General features: G+C 48.3%; 1 protein-coding gene across 5 annotated transcripts; it reads left to right on the forward strand.

The window, feature by feature from the left end:
- Positions 1–405: 405 nt before the first annotated feature.
- On the forward strand, positions 406–16,373 carry LOC114844983 (5'-AMP-activated protein kinase subunit gamma-2-like). 5 transcript variants are annotated; one of them, XR_008692977.1, is made up of 16 exons: positions 406–820; positions 2,292–2,357; positions 3,820–4,093; positions 8,262–8,488; positions 10,030–10,081; positions 10,749–10,855; positions 11,466–11,547; positions 12,419–12,477; positions 12,607–12,652; positions 12,980–13,034; positions 13,120–13,246; positions 13,403–13,568; positions 13,651–13,688; positions 13,907–14,053; positions 14,126–14,316; positions 15,258–16,373. XR_008692977.1 is itself a non-coding variant. In XM_029132722.3 (16 exons), the coding sequence occupies exons 1-16, from the start codon at positions 737–739 to the stop codon at positions 15,287–15,289; spliced, it is 1,656 nt and encodes a 551-aa protein (XP_028988555.1). In that variant the 5' UTR covers positions 409–736; the 3' UTR covers positions 15,290–16,373. The 5 variants fall into 5 exon arrangements, 4 of the variants coding, with proteins under 4 accessions (XP_028988555.1, XP_028988557.1, XP_028988558.1 ...); XM_029132722.3 differs by having other exon boundaries at positions 409–820; positions 14,126–14,219; XM_029132724.3 differs by lacking the exon at positions 2,292–2,357 and having other exon boundaries at positions 409–820; positions 14,126–14,219.
- Positions 16,374–16,996: the final 623 nt, after the last annotated feature.

The raw sequence follows: 16,996 nt of genomic DNA on the forward strand, positions 1-16,996 counted from the left end.
TCATAGTCAAGGTCCGACCGCACCATCAGTCACTATCTGAGCAGCAGTAGAGCAAGACTGGGGCCTTTTGGGTTCATTTGTGCAGTAGAACACTGTACTGAAATTTGGAAAAGTTAGATATTCAAAGTTCTTTCTTGTGCTTAACCCTAAGAAAAAACACACATAGGAGCTTTAGCATTCTTAACACTGTGCAGATGATTCTTACTGACATCTGTTGGTGAACTTGCTGCACGGCGTTATGTCGAAATGCGCGTCCTCTTTCAAACCATGTGCCCACGATGTTGCCTTTTTTATTTGCTTTACGCCACACGCGGAGATTATCGCGAGAGCGAAAAATCACAAATCACAGCCTTACTTCCTCACAAGAACCGTGTGTTACGACAATATGCGGTTAAAATCGTCTCTTCGCCACGGTTCACATAATCAACAAGGTGGCGCTGATTTAGTTGCTCCCTCGAGTCGAAACCGGAGCTGGGGGCTCTGAATTCTCGGGGGCGCAGAGTGTCGCGTAACACCTGTAAACACACGGCGATGATTGAAACTCATCTGCGCGCGAGCGCCCTGCCTCTTTTCCTGCCACAGCCGCGCGCAGCCACTTCCTGGTGGATGAGGCAGCTCCAGTGCTGTCGTAGTAAGCGGCGGGGGCAGCTGTTGATGGTCTGCAGTCGCGGCCCAGCAGGTAGTTCACGCCAGCGCACTTTTTCCCCCGTTCCGAGGAGGGAGCGGAACAAATAAAATGGGAAGCACGGCGATGGAGTCCGGCAAGGACGGCGCAAAGAAAATGCCCAAGAAGAGGAGAGGTCTGCGGATCAACATGCCAGTGAGTCGCTCAACTGTCAACTTATTTGGCGTGTGACGGTGTCTGTTTGCAAAAAAAGGGGAAAACAACTCGACCTGCCGTTGTTGAGGGTTTAGTGAAGGCGCGTGCGGAACTTTTAACCGTTTGCACGCGGACGTCGAAACGCGCGGGTGATTGACAGCTGTCTATGTATCACAGCTGTTTCTACTGCCTATATTATATATAATGTATAATCAATCACACATTAAAAGTAGAAACAAGCTAGACACGCGAGAAGCTGTCACGGTGTAGATTCTACTACTCGCTGATTGTTTACATCAGTGTGACACAACACTAACACTAACGACGTGACGTCATCGCAGCCAGCCTCCCCGCTGAGCGCCGCCGCTGATGTTTACAAACACTATAGAGTAATGCCGTGATTGTTGAATAAGTAAAAGTAAGCGTGTAATTATCGGTAAACCTCCACCGCCGTTTGCAAAATACACGCTGGGCTTTGCGTCTTCCTTGTTTTGTCTTTCTCACACTCCATAACCAAAACATGCTTACTTTGCAAAGATACACAACAGTCTCAACACGAGCGATGTTATAACGTGGGGGCGCAACAAATGGATTTAAGGCACATTTTGCATGTAGGTTTATGTAAAACTCATCACATTTGCTACATTTTAAATTATTACAAATATCCATTGTGAGGAAACAATTGGAAGGAGTTACTGTAAGTCCGGATTCCCTCTGAAAAAGCCTTTTGCTTGTTCAACTTTCAGGGACACGGCCTCGTTCACAGTCGCTTCTGTTCATGAGCCGTGAGTTCAATATACCGTAGGTTTTAATACTTCACCGAAGCGCTTGTTGTTCAAGGTCAACATCTTTCACATATTTGTTGACAAAGAACGTGTCTCGCGCAACAGATAACAGATAAGTGTTTTTATTGCTATGTGTTTACTTAACTTTTTATTGCTACGTGTTTACTTTACAACATGATTATGCGTGGACTCCGGACATCTGTGCAGCAATTCATAATTTAGCACCATTTGTAAGGTGATGCATTAATGTGTAGGTGACATCATGAGAACAATTACATTCCTAATTACACATGAGGTTCTGGAATGTCAGGTGAACTTTTTTTGGCGACCCGGAAGCTGTGTTAAAGCTGTGTAATAGATATCAGAACAGGTTTGCATAGTCGGCCGGTTGCATTCGCGCACACTGCGTGTCTGTTACATGTAGCACAGCGTCGCTCTTCCCCGGTGGAATGTCGAGCCCAGCTCCCGGTATGGGGAAGGAGCATGTTACCGTATGTGTTACATTTCTGCAGTGGCAAAACACGTTGGGCTCTTAGTGCAGCCGATGGCGTGATTGTGCAGTTTCAGGCCACCGTCGCTGATTTTGCTTTGACACCAGCTATAATAACAATAAGCAGACATGCATCAGATTGTGTTTTCCTGCTGTTTAACCCGATTCTTGGAACCCCGATCCCTCTTGTGTGCAGGACTTTGGCGCGTTCACGTCCGCACAGGTGGAGATGAGTTGCTCGACCAAAGGTGGCGCTCAGACGGTACAGGAGTCATCTTTGCCTCAGTGCTTTCTGTGTGTTTAATGTCCCTTTGCTTGCCAGTTGTTTGTTTTTCGCGAGCTTATTTTTTTCCCTGCACGCGATTAATCTCGTCTCCCTGGCTCGTTTGTTATTTTGGCTTTGGACACATTTTAGATGGGGATTTGGGACGGCAAAATATTACCAGCACAAGGCCATCTCTCCTGCGCTGCCAACGCTCACTGGCTTACAGTAACACTACGCCCACTGTGTCCAGTCGGAGTAAATCGCAGACAGGAAATTGATTTTTTTTTACAGAAAGCAGCCTCCTTATATTGTCTGCTAAAATTCATTTGAATGGAAATAAGTCCCAAGCACCAGCACGTGCTGAGCTACAGCACGTTTTCAGTTGGAAGCCTGCATTTGCTTGTTTTTTTTCACATCCAGACTAAATGCTGATAACTGCTTCGCTTGCCTTAACAAGCTCTTGCACAATGACAGAGTAGGAGTTGTTGGCAAACAGAGGAGATGGGTGTGTGCTCTCGCTTCACCAGATTTGAAACAGGATTGGTTTAAAGCAAGTTGAGTGCGTGGAAGGGCAAGTTTTAAGTAAATAAGGTTGTTAGACCGAACCGCTGGATTTGACTGCTCACAAAATCTGCAATTACCTTGCTGGTGTTTTTTATTTGTGCATTTCCCTCGTTATAAAGCAGAGTTTTGCATCATGCAGCCTGAGGAGCTTTTAAACGTATTTACTCCCAACACGGTTGCCAAAACATTCAAAGTTACAGGTTCCTGTTTGCTGTAAACACCGCTCTAACCTTGAGCTAGAGTTCGCCCTGTCAGAGCCCACAAATGGTTAAAATATTTGTTGTTGGCACATCCAGAGCGGGCGTCAGTCAGCGGTGGGAGGAGGCGCTCCGTGTCTCCAGATAGATTGGCTCTCGGTCTGTTTGCGTGATATTGACCTTGCAGACGAGAGTTACAAACACAGGAATGAAAAATATTATCACTATGGTTTAATAAAGAGAGAGTCTGACTGTGTAATAACAGTCTGGTGCTCCTGTTAAAGACCTGGGGTCATCTAACGTGCTGCACAGCATAATATTGTCTCTCACGCGCAGATGGGGAAAGTCTGGCTACACGCTTCATAAAATCCCTTGAGCTGTGGAACATTTTAGCAGAATGGCGGAATTGTGCGAAATGCTGTTTAAAGCCAGTGTTCCCCAGGATGCGTAATGACTGGAGTCGAAAACGTTGTCAAAGAGCTCACGGCTTTTATGAGATGCTATTAATCATAGCAAGGTGGTTAAGTAAACAAAATATCAGCAAAGAAAGGAGAAGTGAGCACAATACCCCCCCAAAAAAAAGTGCTATCAACAGCTGTCATTTCACAATAAATCTCTCGTCCTGCTTCTGCTTCTCATGTGCTTCGCTCTGTCCTCTGTCCCTCTCTCACCGTCCACGCACTCTGATTGTGTCTCAGGCAGAGCGTTGCGTCAGCTCGGCCGGCCCCACCGTCGGAGCGTCCACGAGGAGCCCCCCCGGCGCGGGGGCCGGCGCCGCGCTGCCCCCGTGTCCCCAGTCGGCCCCGGTGCAGCTGAAGGCCAGCTCGGGTTCGCCCAGGACCGTGTTCCCCTACCCCTCCCACCAGGACTCGCCGCCCAAGTCCCCCCGACGCCTGAGCTTCAGCGGGATCTTCCGCACGTCGTCCGGCTCCTCACCTGCGGGCCTGAAAATCTTCTCCAGAGCCAGGAGAGGTGAGCTGAACAGAGAGCATTGCACGAAATTAAGGAGAATGGTGAAAGCGGATGCAGAACAGTCACCCCAGATTTGTGCAGGAGGACAGATGTAGAAGCACGGCGAGCATCAGGAAGTTAGACACAATAAGCCAGGCTGTTATCTGTGGGCTGTTTTGGGTTTCCTCTTTCCTCTGTGCAGTGGTCCAAGGCAACAGTGTCTGTGCTCTCCCATTATCACTCAGCTTTTTTGTTGTCAGCACCGTCCTCTAGGAAAAGGAAATGGCCCCGTCAAAGGGCACCAAGCTTTGCTATCGTCGCACTTGTTTATCAGATCCGGTTACGTTTGGCACCGGTGTCTGGACTTTCCTTATATTACCATTAAGGCCGTTGCTAATGGTCCGGCTGGTATGTGCAGTGGAGTCGGGACGAGGCAGACTGGGAGGAAGAGGGAAGTTCAGCGCTCCATGTATTTGGGAGTCTGTTTCTTGGGTAACGGCTAAGCAGCCGGCCTGTTTGACACGGTATCAGCACGGCGGGAAGCGTCAGGCCGCACCAGGATGAGTCACACACACACACTCGTTCTTCTGAGTTTCCTTGCAGAGCGTCAGCTTGGCAGGAGCTGGTGGAAAGGCCCTGTTCGAGCCAGACCTCAAGCGTCGGCGCTGGGCTTTTTTTTTTTTTTTTTTTTTTTTACTGACGGTAACCACAGTCAAACAGAGAAACACACTCGCTGCTGGGCCCTCGTTCCAGCTACTCAACATGAGTGGAGCCTGATGTGGTTTGTGACATTTTAGCGTCTTAATGATGTGGCTGAAAGAGGATGGCGGCCATTGGCTTTACTACAAAGCATTCACAGTGGACGCCACAGCTTCATCGCTGCAATAGATGTTGATGCAGATGCTCTTCTTCCACCACAAGGGTGTGCTGAAGACATATAACTCTACTTAGCTAGGTTTGAAATGGATGCACGGGTGTTGGGGGGCACATTTTGTTTTATGTGCTTTAATCTTTCTTTCTATTCCTCTGCCGTTCTCCTGTGTCTCCTTTTTCCTCAAATATGGTCCGAATGTCTTCTCATTCTCAGCCGGTCTAAATATGTGTTTTCCCATCGCCTGTGCATTGTCAGTCTCTCGGTGCTGAAGGCAACTCTAGTGCTTTCATACCCTTATCTGGAAGTTGCCAGACGCACAGGAGCTCCACGCGTAACCACGCACGTTTTCCCCCCGTCTCTCTCTCTCTCTCTCTCGCCCGCTCTCTCTCCCCCCCGTTGCTACTGTGCGCTGTATGTTGTCAGTAAATAAAGGAACTGGACAGTTTTGACTGACCACATTTGTAAAATGCAGACCTTACATGGAGATGATGGATTTTTCTTTGTGGCCAAGCTAAGCTAAAGAAGAGCTTAACAAAACACACCATGGACACGTGGCTCTGTTTTTATATCCTAAACTATATTTAAATTCCCTTGGACCTTAAACCTGGCAACCTTTAATACAAACTGAGGTGAAATAATTCTGTTAGGATCTGGAGAATCACATAATGCGTCTTTACTCCATACAGCCAGAGGAACACTTGTGTAACGTGTTAATTGAGACCTGTGCTGAAGCATATGTGGGCAGCTAATACTGAGCGGCCCAGCTGTTGAGGGCAGGGGGAGGATGTGCTATTGAATCTGATCAGCTGACGGACCATGGGGTGTCCCCCCTGCTGACGTCTGAGGTTCTGCAGTTGCAAAGGTCAAGCCCCCCCCCCCGAATGTTCCAGCCCGCTAACTGCTCTAAAGGCCCATGCGGCAGAACAGTACAGACGTTGAAGCGCTAAGTCGAAAGGAACCATTGCCCGATCCGGAATATTTGCCGCGGGATCGAGCCTGTGCTGAGTTAATCCGGTGGGGAGGGGGAGAGGGAGGGCGGTGGGCGTGAGGCCTGAGCCAATCGCCGGCGCCCCCTTCCTACAAGCTGTGGACACGCGCCGCGTTAAAGGAACACCACCTACAGCCGCACCTGGCGATTTACAGCGCGGCCTCCGTCCGAGGTGACATTTGCATCACTCGCCAAAGGAGGAGGGGGGGGGGGAGAGATTTCTCCGGCGAAACTGGAACTCGCAGCCTTCGCACCCGAGCGTCTGCTCGGTCAGATACATGAGCTGACACAGATACAGATAGTGAGCCGCTTCCTCCTGGCTCCACGCTCCGTGGCCCTGGAGGATTTTTTTTCCTGGAAATGCAAGCTTAGCTCGTACTGGAGACTAGCTGTGCTTGACATATTCGGACTATAAGTAGCACCGCCGGCTCACAGTGAGTTGAATGTGCAGCCGGATTTTGTCGCATATATATTTCTACAGTCTAGGCCCTTTTCACTTGCTTGGATCCCTTTTGCCCCCCACTGCTGTTTTTGTACAACTTTGCTCACCTCCATTTTCCCTGCGTGCTCTGCACGGTCATGGTCAGACTCCGTTTTGATCCCACAACTCATTGTTTTCCATGAAGAGGTTCGGCAGCCTGAGGCGAAGCAAGAAGCGCAAGGAGCAGGATGGGTTGGGAGGGCGGCATCAGTCCGAGGCGTCCTGTCTGTCCGGTAATGTGCACTGCTTCATTTCAGCTTTAGCTGCACTAGATGGAACCACTCACTGCTTGACTTGTCGGGGGGTAAACAAACCAACGTGTGCCTACGTAAACCTGCACATCTACTGTTATGACTACGACAGACGAGAGTAATGGAGGCCGAGAGATGCTAAATGCTTCATAATTAGGATACTCTGAAAATATAAGCAGTCTATTGGGGCTCCATTCTAAACTTTATTATATCATAAGCTTGAAATGTTTGAGATGGAGACCGAGCACCTCCTAATCACAGACTTCACAGCTCCTGACTTAGAGCCCGTGTAGTAGAATCCTCCCCCAGTAGTTGCTGTGCATCTGACCCTGTTACTGTACAGTCTATACAAACGCAGCTATTCACAGCTTCGGTCCATCCTGCTACATGCCTGGCTGTGGAGCGCTGCAGCAGAGGCCTCGCTCGCTCTCCGACGTCAGCCAGCGGGGCTCGTGTTGACCCACGTGACTGCCCCCCCCCCCGCGGCCAGAGGGGATCTGCTTTTGTTGGTGTCGCAAAAAAGAGCAAAGCAGCAAACTGGGGGCACTAGTTGATGGGCTCCGTGTCTCCCTACCAAGACGCTCACTCTTAAAGCATCCGCTCCGTTTCCCCGGCTCGCGTGGAGCCGCCCAGTGTTCGCCAGGCCGTGGCCAGACCTCCCAGTTCCACTGTTATCGGCTCCTGTGGAATGTGCCACAACAGCGCGGCTAAAATAAGAAGGCCGCACGGCGGAAGCGCGTGTCCACAGATAGTGTGGAGTGCACTCGGGCAGACCCAGAAAAAGCCAGTCGCCCACTTGACACAATTAGCTTCATATAGAAGACAAATAGGTTCTGACCCGTAGGAGCCCAGAGCCCGTCTCTGCTTAAAGGAGAGATTTGTTGGATATGAACTGGACTCAATAACAGATTGCTGAACAAATGAGATTTGTTTTTCTCTTTATTTATCTTTTTAAATTATTATCCTAGCTCATTTTGTGCTACACAGTCCCCTTTTACTTTTTTACTGGCAACCCAGTTCATATGACTGAGTGAAGCTCTGGAAATGTGACTGTACACGTTCACACCAGTTCCAGCTGTATTCAGCTTGGTTTCGGCCTAATAACCATTATGGCTTCTAAAAAGACTTTGTGCTGCTATGTTTTAGCGAATGAGGTCTACTGTACAGTTATAATGGACCTGATTTCAAGGCTGGACGTAAACAAGCGTTTGGAAGGGCCTCTGGCAAATGGATAAACAATGTGCACACCCACACCGTGGAAAGCGATTCAGGATAATTATCATGGGCTGAAGTGTGGGAGGTCGTACTGTACTTATATCCCCACACAGGGTTTGTACCAGTTCTAATTAGTGAATAAGTGAAAACATCTGGAGGGATGAACCATGGTGGCGTTTTTAAATCAAACTCTTTAAATAGCACAGACGTATGTTTTTTAATATATGATTGGTTCTGCTCATAAACCATCTCAGTTTGACTTGGATCAGGTGTTGGTGGAGGCCAGGTCAGCACTCCGCCGCTGCTGACATACATCAGTGCGTCACACAGGGCGTCACGTAACCTACAGGACGCTAACCGAACTCACGATCCCTCCGCAGCCTCTGGGATCTCCACACCGCCGACCACCCCGACCCAGGCGTCCAGCCAGCCTGTTTTCACTCAGGACGTCCAGCAGAGCGGGCCCAGTCCTGAACGCCTGGAGCCGAGCAGCCGCTCCCGCTCCCTCTCCACACCCCCCGACACCGGACAGCGCCTCGGCCTCCCCTTCGCTAAGCCTCCCATCCCTTCCCCGAGCACAGTCTCATCTTACTCTACCTCACACCAAGTAAGTGGCACGGGCAGCATTATGAGACTAATTTGTGTAAGTCATTTAAGTCATTGGATTTCCATTTTCCTCTGTGGCCACAGTACATTTTTAAATGCTCTGAGTCAGTGTGGTTGGCTCTGCCAGTGGTGAGCAGAAAGCACCGAGGATGCAGATGTCTTTAATTGAAGCTCTGATGCTTGAGCATGGGTCAACCCAAACTATTTGCACTATTACAGCAGCTCCGAGCATCCGCTGCCGCGCAAAGAGTGTAAATACGGCCTCAGCATCTGTAACATGTCACTGCAAAGCCTGCTGAAGACTGGCTTAGTCTGGGACACAACACGTTCCTGGAGGCAAAGGTTGCGTGTGCGATACTGTAACAGACCTCCTGCTGCTAGTGAGCACCGACTTCACGACCGGCTGTGCTGATTTAATGAATAATTATCTGGGAGCCTGTCGTGAACTGTCTGCTGTGAGTGATCGTGGACTCCAGCTGGAGACGGTAGATCAATATTTCATCACCCGCGTTGTGTAGTCTTTGTATTAACATCTACGGATTGATGGCGCGGTCGAGGCTGCCTCTCCTCCCGCTGTGATGCAGCACAGCGGGATTTATGGACGCGCAGGAGAAGTGCTGCGTCACCATCGCAGGGGCGACGCGGGGGACTGAACGCTCCCAGAGCAGGCGTGCAGGTGCTCTCCTATTACTGCAGGGGCTTGGAAAAAAACTAGGGACCAGCAGAAATGGTGCGTCAACAGGCTTTGAGTAGGCAAATCCCTCAGCATGACGCGGCACATTCAGAGCTCGTCGGATGCAAAAAACCAATTTGCATTGTTTTCCTCACGTGGCCGCAGCTGCTGTTTGTTTTTGTGGGTCGAGTCGTTTTGCTGCAGACGCCACAATGCAACTCCGAGGATGTGACACGGCATCCCCAGCCTCTTGCTGCCTAGCAACATGAGGGATTTCCTAATATGGTGAGGCGCTCAGGTTGGTCCGCATGAAGGGGTGTGTCCTCGGCGCGTGGAGCTTCCTGGTTTTAACCCCACGTTTCACGCAAGACTTCTCCAGGGGTGAGTGTGTTATGGCAGATTGGGGCTTTTAGAATTCAATAAGAGGATTCGCTGTCGGTGGATTATTGCTCGCACGCGCGTGTGGTGGGTGTTCCGTCTGTAAAGGCATTGCCCCCCCCCCCACCTACTGCAGCAAAGGGATCGGGACTGTTCCACTCCGACCTCCGGGGGGTGTGCGCCGTCCAATTATATCGCGCCAGTAAAGTTGCAGCTCCACGGCGCAAGATTCTGTCACGTTACCTCCGTGTCATGAGCGGAGCAGACGGAGCTTTATGTAATCGGTGAACACGCCGGTGGCGCGCGTCACGCTTTCGGGTCGCGGTGCTGTTTGCGCAGCGAGCGCGCTGCGTGTGATCGCAATCTCCTTGGGGGAAAAGTCGCCTCGACCCGCTCGCTCGCGCACCGGACAAAGTTTGGCCGCTCTCACTCGGTCGCGCGTCGTGGTTGAGGGTTTTCCTGCCAACGTCTGCTTCTTCTGCCCCTCACAGGTCTACGGCTTTTTCGAAGGCATGCTGGAGAAACTTGAACTTGACGACGACGGTGAGTTGGAGCCGCGCTCTTTCCGCTGCCTTCGGCGCAATTACGCGGAGCTTAGTGCGAGACAGAGGTGGTCATTATAGCGGAGGTTCGCCTCAGGGCACGGTTTATTCCACGTTTATTCCAGGTAGCTCATCAAGTCAGACATGTCTGAGGTAAATCTGTTTTGAAAGGTTAAATTCGCAGAGCGCCTGTTTGGCCTCACAGTGACTGATTTAATGGAGAATTTCCTCCACAGGCTCTTCAATCTAACAAATATTTGATAATAAAGTCACTACATTTTTAATTATATATAAATTTTTAGGCTTTGTGCTACAGTCAACGTATTAGTCAACCACAGTGATGGTATTGACAAAGCTTAAAACCCAATATATCCAATATTTAAGTGATGAATTCGCTTCGTGTGTCGTCACCACAAATGACAAACGTTACCACAACCTTTAATCCACACGACAGATTCACAGATGAGGCGTTTCAGCGTCTGCAGGGCGTTGATGTCCGCGTTCTCTGCTTTTCCTGTGTGTTGGTATAATTATCTGATGGAGCCCTAAATGGCCCAGGTCCATAATGGTTGTTTAGGCTGAGTGTGTTTTGTTTCCAGTCTCCTCTTTATATTCCCTGGGAGATTTCACCTTCCTCTAAGTGTGTTTTCCCTCCTTTCTCTCCGCAGCTGCTGAACCTGAGAGTGATATTTACATGCGCTTTATGAAATCCCACAAGTGCTATGACATTGTCCCCACGAGCTCCAAGCTGGTCGTGTTCGACACAGCACTGCAAGTTAGTTCTTTATCTCTTTGTTTTATGACTCTCTTTTGTGATAACACAACTTTGGCTGCATGACAAACAAATGTCACATTTTCTGCAGCACTAGATCAAGTCAAACTTTTTGTACCTGCCTTTTGAATACGATTACGTCTTTCAAGAACCAAATGACGTGCTTGTCCTCAGTTAATGTTCAGCAAAATTAGTGGGATCTTGTTTTGCCTCAGAGCAATTTCTCTAAAATGGTTGGTGGAACTGTCATAAAGTTGTTAAACAGTAATCCTGGGCAGGTTTGGGCGCTTTGATGTGTAGATCTTCAACCACAAAACTCACAGGAGCTAAGAGTTAAGTGCACTCATCTCAAAGGAGTGGAAATGCTAAACACAACACAAAGCTAAAGTCTCGACTAAGCTCCAAACAATTAGCATAGGAAAAAAAACACGGTCGTCTGTGTTTAGTGTGTGAACAAAGCTACAACCACAACAGGTTTGAGATCAAGATACTGTCTCACCAACATCGTCTTGTTTTAGGTTAAAGAGCATCGAGTGTGAGTTGTGTCTAGTTTTGAATATTTGAATATTTACATGTAATCTAACTTTTTTTCGTCTGCACTGGTACGTGACAGGTTAAGAAAGCGTTCTTTGCCTTGGTGGCCAACGGCGTACGAGCTGCTCCATTGTGGGACACAGAGAAGCAGAGCTTTGTGGGTAAGATTCATAAAAGCTGTCAGGCCTTTATGGCTTTTTCACGGCGGCTCCTATAAACGCTAAAACAACGGGGCCTGCAGGAACTCTTTATTTTGTCCCTTTAGTAGCGTTGGTTCTTTGTGTGAGCGACCCGAGGCGGGCTTTAACCAGCTCTTTCACGAATCTGTGATAAATTGCTTGTTTGAGGTTGATGGAGCACTTTGCTGAGATTAACATAATTAGTGCCCTTTGCAAGTGTTTCCTCCTGTGGAGAAGCAGCAGCGAATCTGTTCATGACATGTGCAAGTTCTGGACCACTCTGACTCTAAACACAATCATTGTGCAGCTTTTCTCTTATTTATTAGTAGTTTTAAAGATTGACAGATTAATAAAACAAGAGAAGAAGCTACTACAGACTTTACAGTGTTTAATCTTAGAAATAAAGCGTCACAAACTTTATTTTCCATTCTCTAATGTGTCAATGCTTAATGGGCACAGGGCCAACACTGAGTCTTGGCTAGTGGCGCACGTTGCTATATTGAGCAGAAATATTTGGAGCTGGCATAAACCATTAAGCAGCCTAATGACTCCCCTCTATTGACCAGCGCTTTAACAGGGGCGCAATATTCAGCTAAAGAGAGGAAAATAACAAACGCATGATTCAAAGGCACCGATGCCGTTTGGCTTTGATGCACGGGTTTTTTTTTTTTTTTTTTTTTTTTTTTTCTCTTTTTGCAAGTCAGCCTGTGATGAATAATGAATGCCGAGTCAGCGTGACGATAGCACGGGGGAGTCGCTGATGAGTTGTTGGAGCCACACCCTCGTAAATGTCTCCTACGCAGCTGCACCAAGCCCCCAGGCTGCAGCGTCTCACCATCTGCTCTCATTGCAGGAATGCTGACAATCACAGATTTCATCATCATACTACACAGATACTATAAGTCACCCATGGTAGGTCTAATCAGTAGATTATATTTGCATGAGACATGTTTTTGTCCTATTTAAAATTAAAAGACATTATTATTATTATTATTATTATTATTATTATTATTATTGATATCATTTTTTTTGTTTGTTTAGGTGCAAATTTATGAGTTAGAGGAGCATAAGCTTGAGACATGGAGAGGTGAGTCTCACCGATGTGTCAACAGGACACTTAAGAGGAAGTTGAAGTGTTGTGAACACACAAGCAACAAGGCATAATGTAAACAATAATATTGTAACTAGTCTGTACATATCCATTATAATAAGCCTGCAGATTGTTGGTTTGCTACTTGTGGCAATATTGGTGCAATGATTTGTAAGTCAAACAATTATTTGCACTTGCAGAGAATAATTCACAGCATGTCAGCTTCATCTCTTAATCCATGTTGACTTCCTGTTCATTATGTCCATGTGTTTAAGAAGCAGAACAATATTTATTCTAATATGACTGTTATTTCCTTCTAAACAGAGGTTTACCTTCAAGCGACCTTCAAACCTCTGGTCAACATATCACCTGATGCGAGGTACGCTCTTAAACTCTGAATATTTCACTCAGTCGTGGTGCGTTTGTGCTGATTTTTGTTTTCTCATCCTGGTTTGTGTTTCCAGCTTGTTTGACGCAGTGTACACCCTCATCAAAAACAAAATTCACCGTCTGCCTGTCATCGACCCCGTCACAGGGAACGCACTTTATATTCTCACACATAAGAGGATCCTCAAGTTCCTCCAGCTCTTTGTGAGTGAACGGGACTCTGTTGATTACTGTACTTGATCTCGGTTTGTCTGGCGCCCCCTAGTGGTCAGCGTGTGAACGAATAAGACGTGCTGCCGCCTTGATGGCTTGGTTTGGGTGGGATCTAAATGAAGGCATCGGTGTTTGTGTGTGTCGCAGATGTGTGAAATGCCAAAGCCGGCTTTCATGAAGCAGACCCTCGGGGAGCTCGGCATCGGTACGTACCACGACATCGCTTTCATCCACCCGGACACACCCATCATCAAAGCGCTTAATATCTTCGTGGAGAGACGAGTGTCTGCTTTGCCTGTAGTGGATGACTCTGGTGAGATCACAATCAGCTTTACTGAAAATTAAAAATTATATATATATCTTATTACTAAATTAACTGTTTTATTATGTTACAGGCAAAGTTGTGGATATTTACTCCAAGTTTGATGTCATTGTAAGATTTTTTTTTTCATAATCTAAAATGATCAGATACATAATTTCAAATTGAACTGGTCAGTGATTCATTGTGTCACTGGCATTTATATCGTGTGTGTGTGTGTGTGTGTGTGTGTGTGTGTGTGTGTGTGTGTGTGTGTGTGTGTGTGTGTGTGTGTGTGTGTGTGTGTGTGTGTGTGTGTGTGTGTGTGTGTGTGTGTGTGTGTGTGTGTGTAGAACCTGGCTGCTGAGAAAACCTACAACAACCTGGACATTTCCGTGACGCAGGCCCTGAAGCATCGCTCCCAGTACTTCGAAGGCGTGGTGAAGTGTCACAAGATGGAGACGATGGAGACCATAGTGGACCGAATCGTGAAGGCAGAAGTGAGACGCCGACGCTTTGCGTAACGTAGCGGCTTTACCGCGCGGGGTTAACGCGCGGACGCCTGTTTCCAGGTGCATCGGCTGGTGGTCGTGGACGAGCGCTCCAGCATCGAAGGCATCATCTCGCTGTCGGACATCCTCCAGGCCCTGGTGCTCAGCCCTGCAGGTATAGATGCTCAGCACTGGTAGCCCCGCCCCCCCTTCTGTCCCGGACCCTGAGCTCTCTCCCCCCCCTCCCCACCTGCCCTGTAACTCGGCCCCAGGTAGGAAACCAACCGGCTGTAGTGAGGCATGCTGCGTGGCCTGTGTTTGTCCAGCTGGGTGTTGCTGTGTGACACTGTCGACTTTTGCCTTAGGACAAAACTGAGAGGCGTCACCGCTCTCTTTTCTCTTTCTGGCCCCGACGCAGACGCGTTCACCTGCTCTCGTTACACACTTTAGATAGATTTGGGAGAACGCTGTAAATTCAAGGTCAGGAGTAAACACTGATAAGTGCCCAAGTGCGTCAGACGAGACCTGCAATGATTTCCCAATGTGATGACGGGTCACGGTGCACGTGAAGCTGTTTGAGGTCCCACAGTCAGCTGTGAATCATCACACTGAGCCTGGGACTAATGTGGTTAATGTGAACTTGATTCACCGCTGATGCAAACCGGCGCCTGAAAAGCCTGCAGGTTCTGACGCTGTCGGACACGTGCAGCCGCTGTTGCGCCGCTAAACTGAGGCCTTCACCGCATCATGCACTCCTCATTTCTCAACCCAGCGCTCACGTGCATGTTTATATTATCGCGCATATTTCCGAAATTGCACATCCTGAATCCCGTGAATGTTGCCGACCCGCTGCAGCTTCCGCTGGTTCCATCTCGGGGGCCAGTGGGACGGTCGGTTCTGGGCTTCAAATGGAATGCTAAATCTTGTTTTTGAAACCCGGAAGCTCGGTCTGGACTGGAATTTACACGTCTTCGTAGCGCAAAGTAAAAAGTAAAAGCATGCACACAGGATCAGGGGAGTTGTAAAGTTAAAGTCCTTAAACTTAAAAACATTGATTTATGAGAAAACTGGTTAAGCATGTGCTCCTCAGAGATTTCATACTACGGAGGTCTTATACTGCAAATGGCTGAGAACCTTTTAAAAGGACCCCATTCCCGTCCACGCCGTGGTTCGAGTCCGGGTCCGACCCCTCGCTGCTGCTTTTCCCCCACAGACGCCTGCAAGGAGGAGAACCTGACCGGATGAGACGAGGGGCGCGTCGGTTGGTGGGAGCGAATTTGTGCGACGGTTGAAGTGTGAGGCGTTCACAGTCTGAAGGTCCCGGAGACGCCCACAGCTGATGCACTGCAGAGGCCTGGAAGCCGCGGCGCCGGACGGCGGCGCCGGGTGGAGTTCCCGCGCTCGCGGCCGATCCTCCGAATTAACTTTTTTTTTTTTTGTTTGTTTGTTTGAACACTGATGCACAGCACACAGTATACGTAACTATATCTATACTGTACATACACGCACACTTGGATTGTGGGCACCTGGGGGAGGTGGCAGGCCGACAGTAGGTTTTAGTCCCATTCAGTGAATGTGAATCATCACCACAAAGACTGAAGGAACGCTCACAGATGCAGCTTCTCGTAGCAAAGCTGTCCTTCGCTCCGTGGCCGTTGTCATTTAAACACTTTGCCAACGTGGAGCGCTCAGTCTTTGTTTGTGCCTTTTGCTTTGCTCTGCTCGCGCCGTTAAAACGGTTCCACTTTACAACGGAGGCGTCACCTACTTTTTTTTTTTTTCCAACTTTTGCTCACCTTAGCATTTAAAATCGTGACGCATCCGTAGTTTCTAATAATAAAAATGGAAATAATTTTGGTGAAAGTGTGCAGTGGTCGACACGCGGTAGCGACGTAGTCACGGCAATTTAAAGATGCATTTTGCAACGTTACGAGAACACGGATGATGACTTTTAACAGATAACTATGTTTTTTTTTTTTCTTCTCCCTTCACATAATCTGAATCTTAAGAACGCGCGAGGCAACCGTTATCTCAGCTGTAGCTCGACAGGACTCATCTCCACCTCCTAGTGCGAAAACGCTCGTTTTAGAGAAACGTGTCACAGAAAGCTTTATTTTTATGAATGTTTGAAGAGACCGCAGTTGTAATTATTATTTTTGTAAATAAATCTGTGGTGGCGTTACGTCCACGTCAGCATCTTTGTATCGGATCAACATGTACTGTAAATGTGCAAACATGACAGATGACACTTCAGCCGTATGAATGTTCTTTTTGTTTTACTTTTTTTCTATTTTTCTGACGGCAGAAAAATAAATGGACACTGAATGTATTTAAAGCCTCGTTGAACGTCCCTTTTTTCCACTTTGCACATAAATGCAGTCTTGTATTGGGCTTTTCATGTTTTCCTGTTTACTCAACCAAAATAAAAAATAAAAAACGAAACCTGTAAGAAGTCCCTCGACTGAACAGAGACGTGTGTTCACTGAATGTCAGAGCGATTAGTTTCCATTAGGCGTCTTTGCTTTGAGGCGGTTAAACGCTCCGCGTGGGTTTGACGCTGACACGGGCGACTCGTAGCTGCGCCACACATTTCTCCGCGCCCGCTCTCGCGCTCATTACCATATTATGCGCGCTAGGCGCTCGTTTCGCGCATTTCTCTAAACCTCTCTCCTGGAGTGGGAGTGCTTCCGACTGCAGATCGCTGAGCGTTGACGGCGTTGAAAGAGACCGTCTCCTAAACTTGCTCGGTGAAGCCGCTCGTTTGTCGACGCGGGTTCTCCACGTGGTCGTGGGGAAACGCGCGGCGGCCACGAGGTGACACTGTAGCACGCAGTTGAAGCAGCGGGAGCCTCGAACCCGAACGTCTCTGCACTCGACCCCGTCCTGGCGCAATAAGTGAATATTTACATCCCTGGAAAACATCAATGATTTGTGGGCAGCGGCATTTTACGT

The sequence above is a fragment of the Betta splendens genome, chromosome 17 (genome assembly GCF_900634795.4).
Source record: "Betta splendens chromosome 17, fBetSpl5.4, whole genome shotgun sequence".
Taxonomy (NCBI): Eukaryota; Metazoa; Chordata; class Actinopteri; order Anabantiformes; family Osphronemidae; genus Betta; species Betta splendens.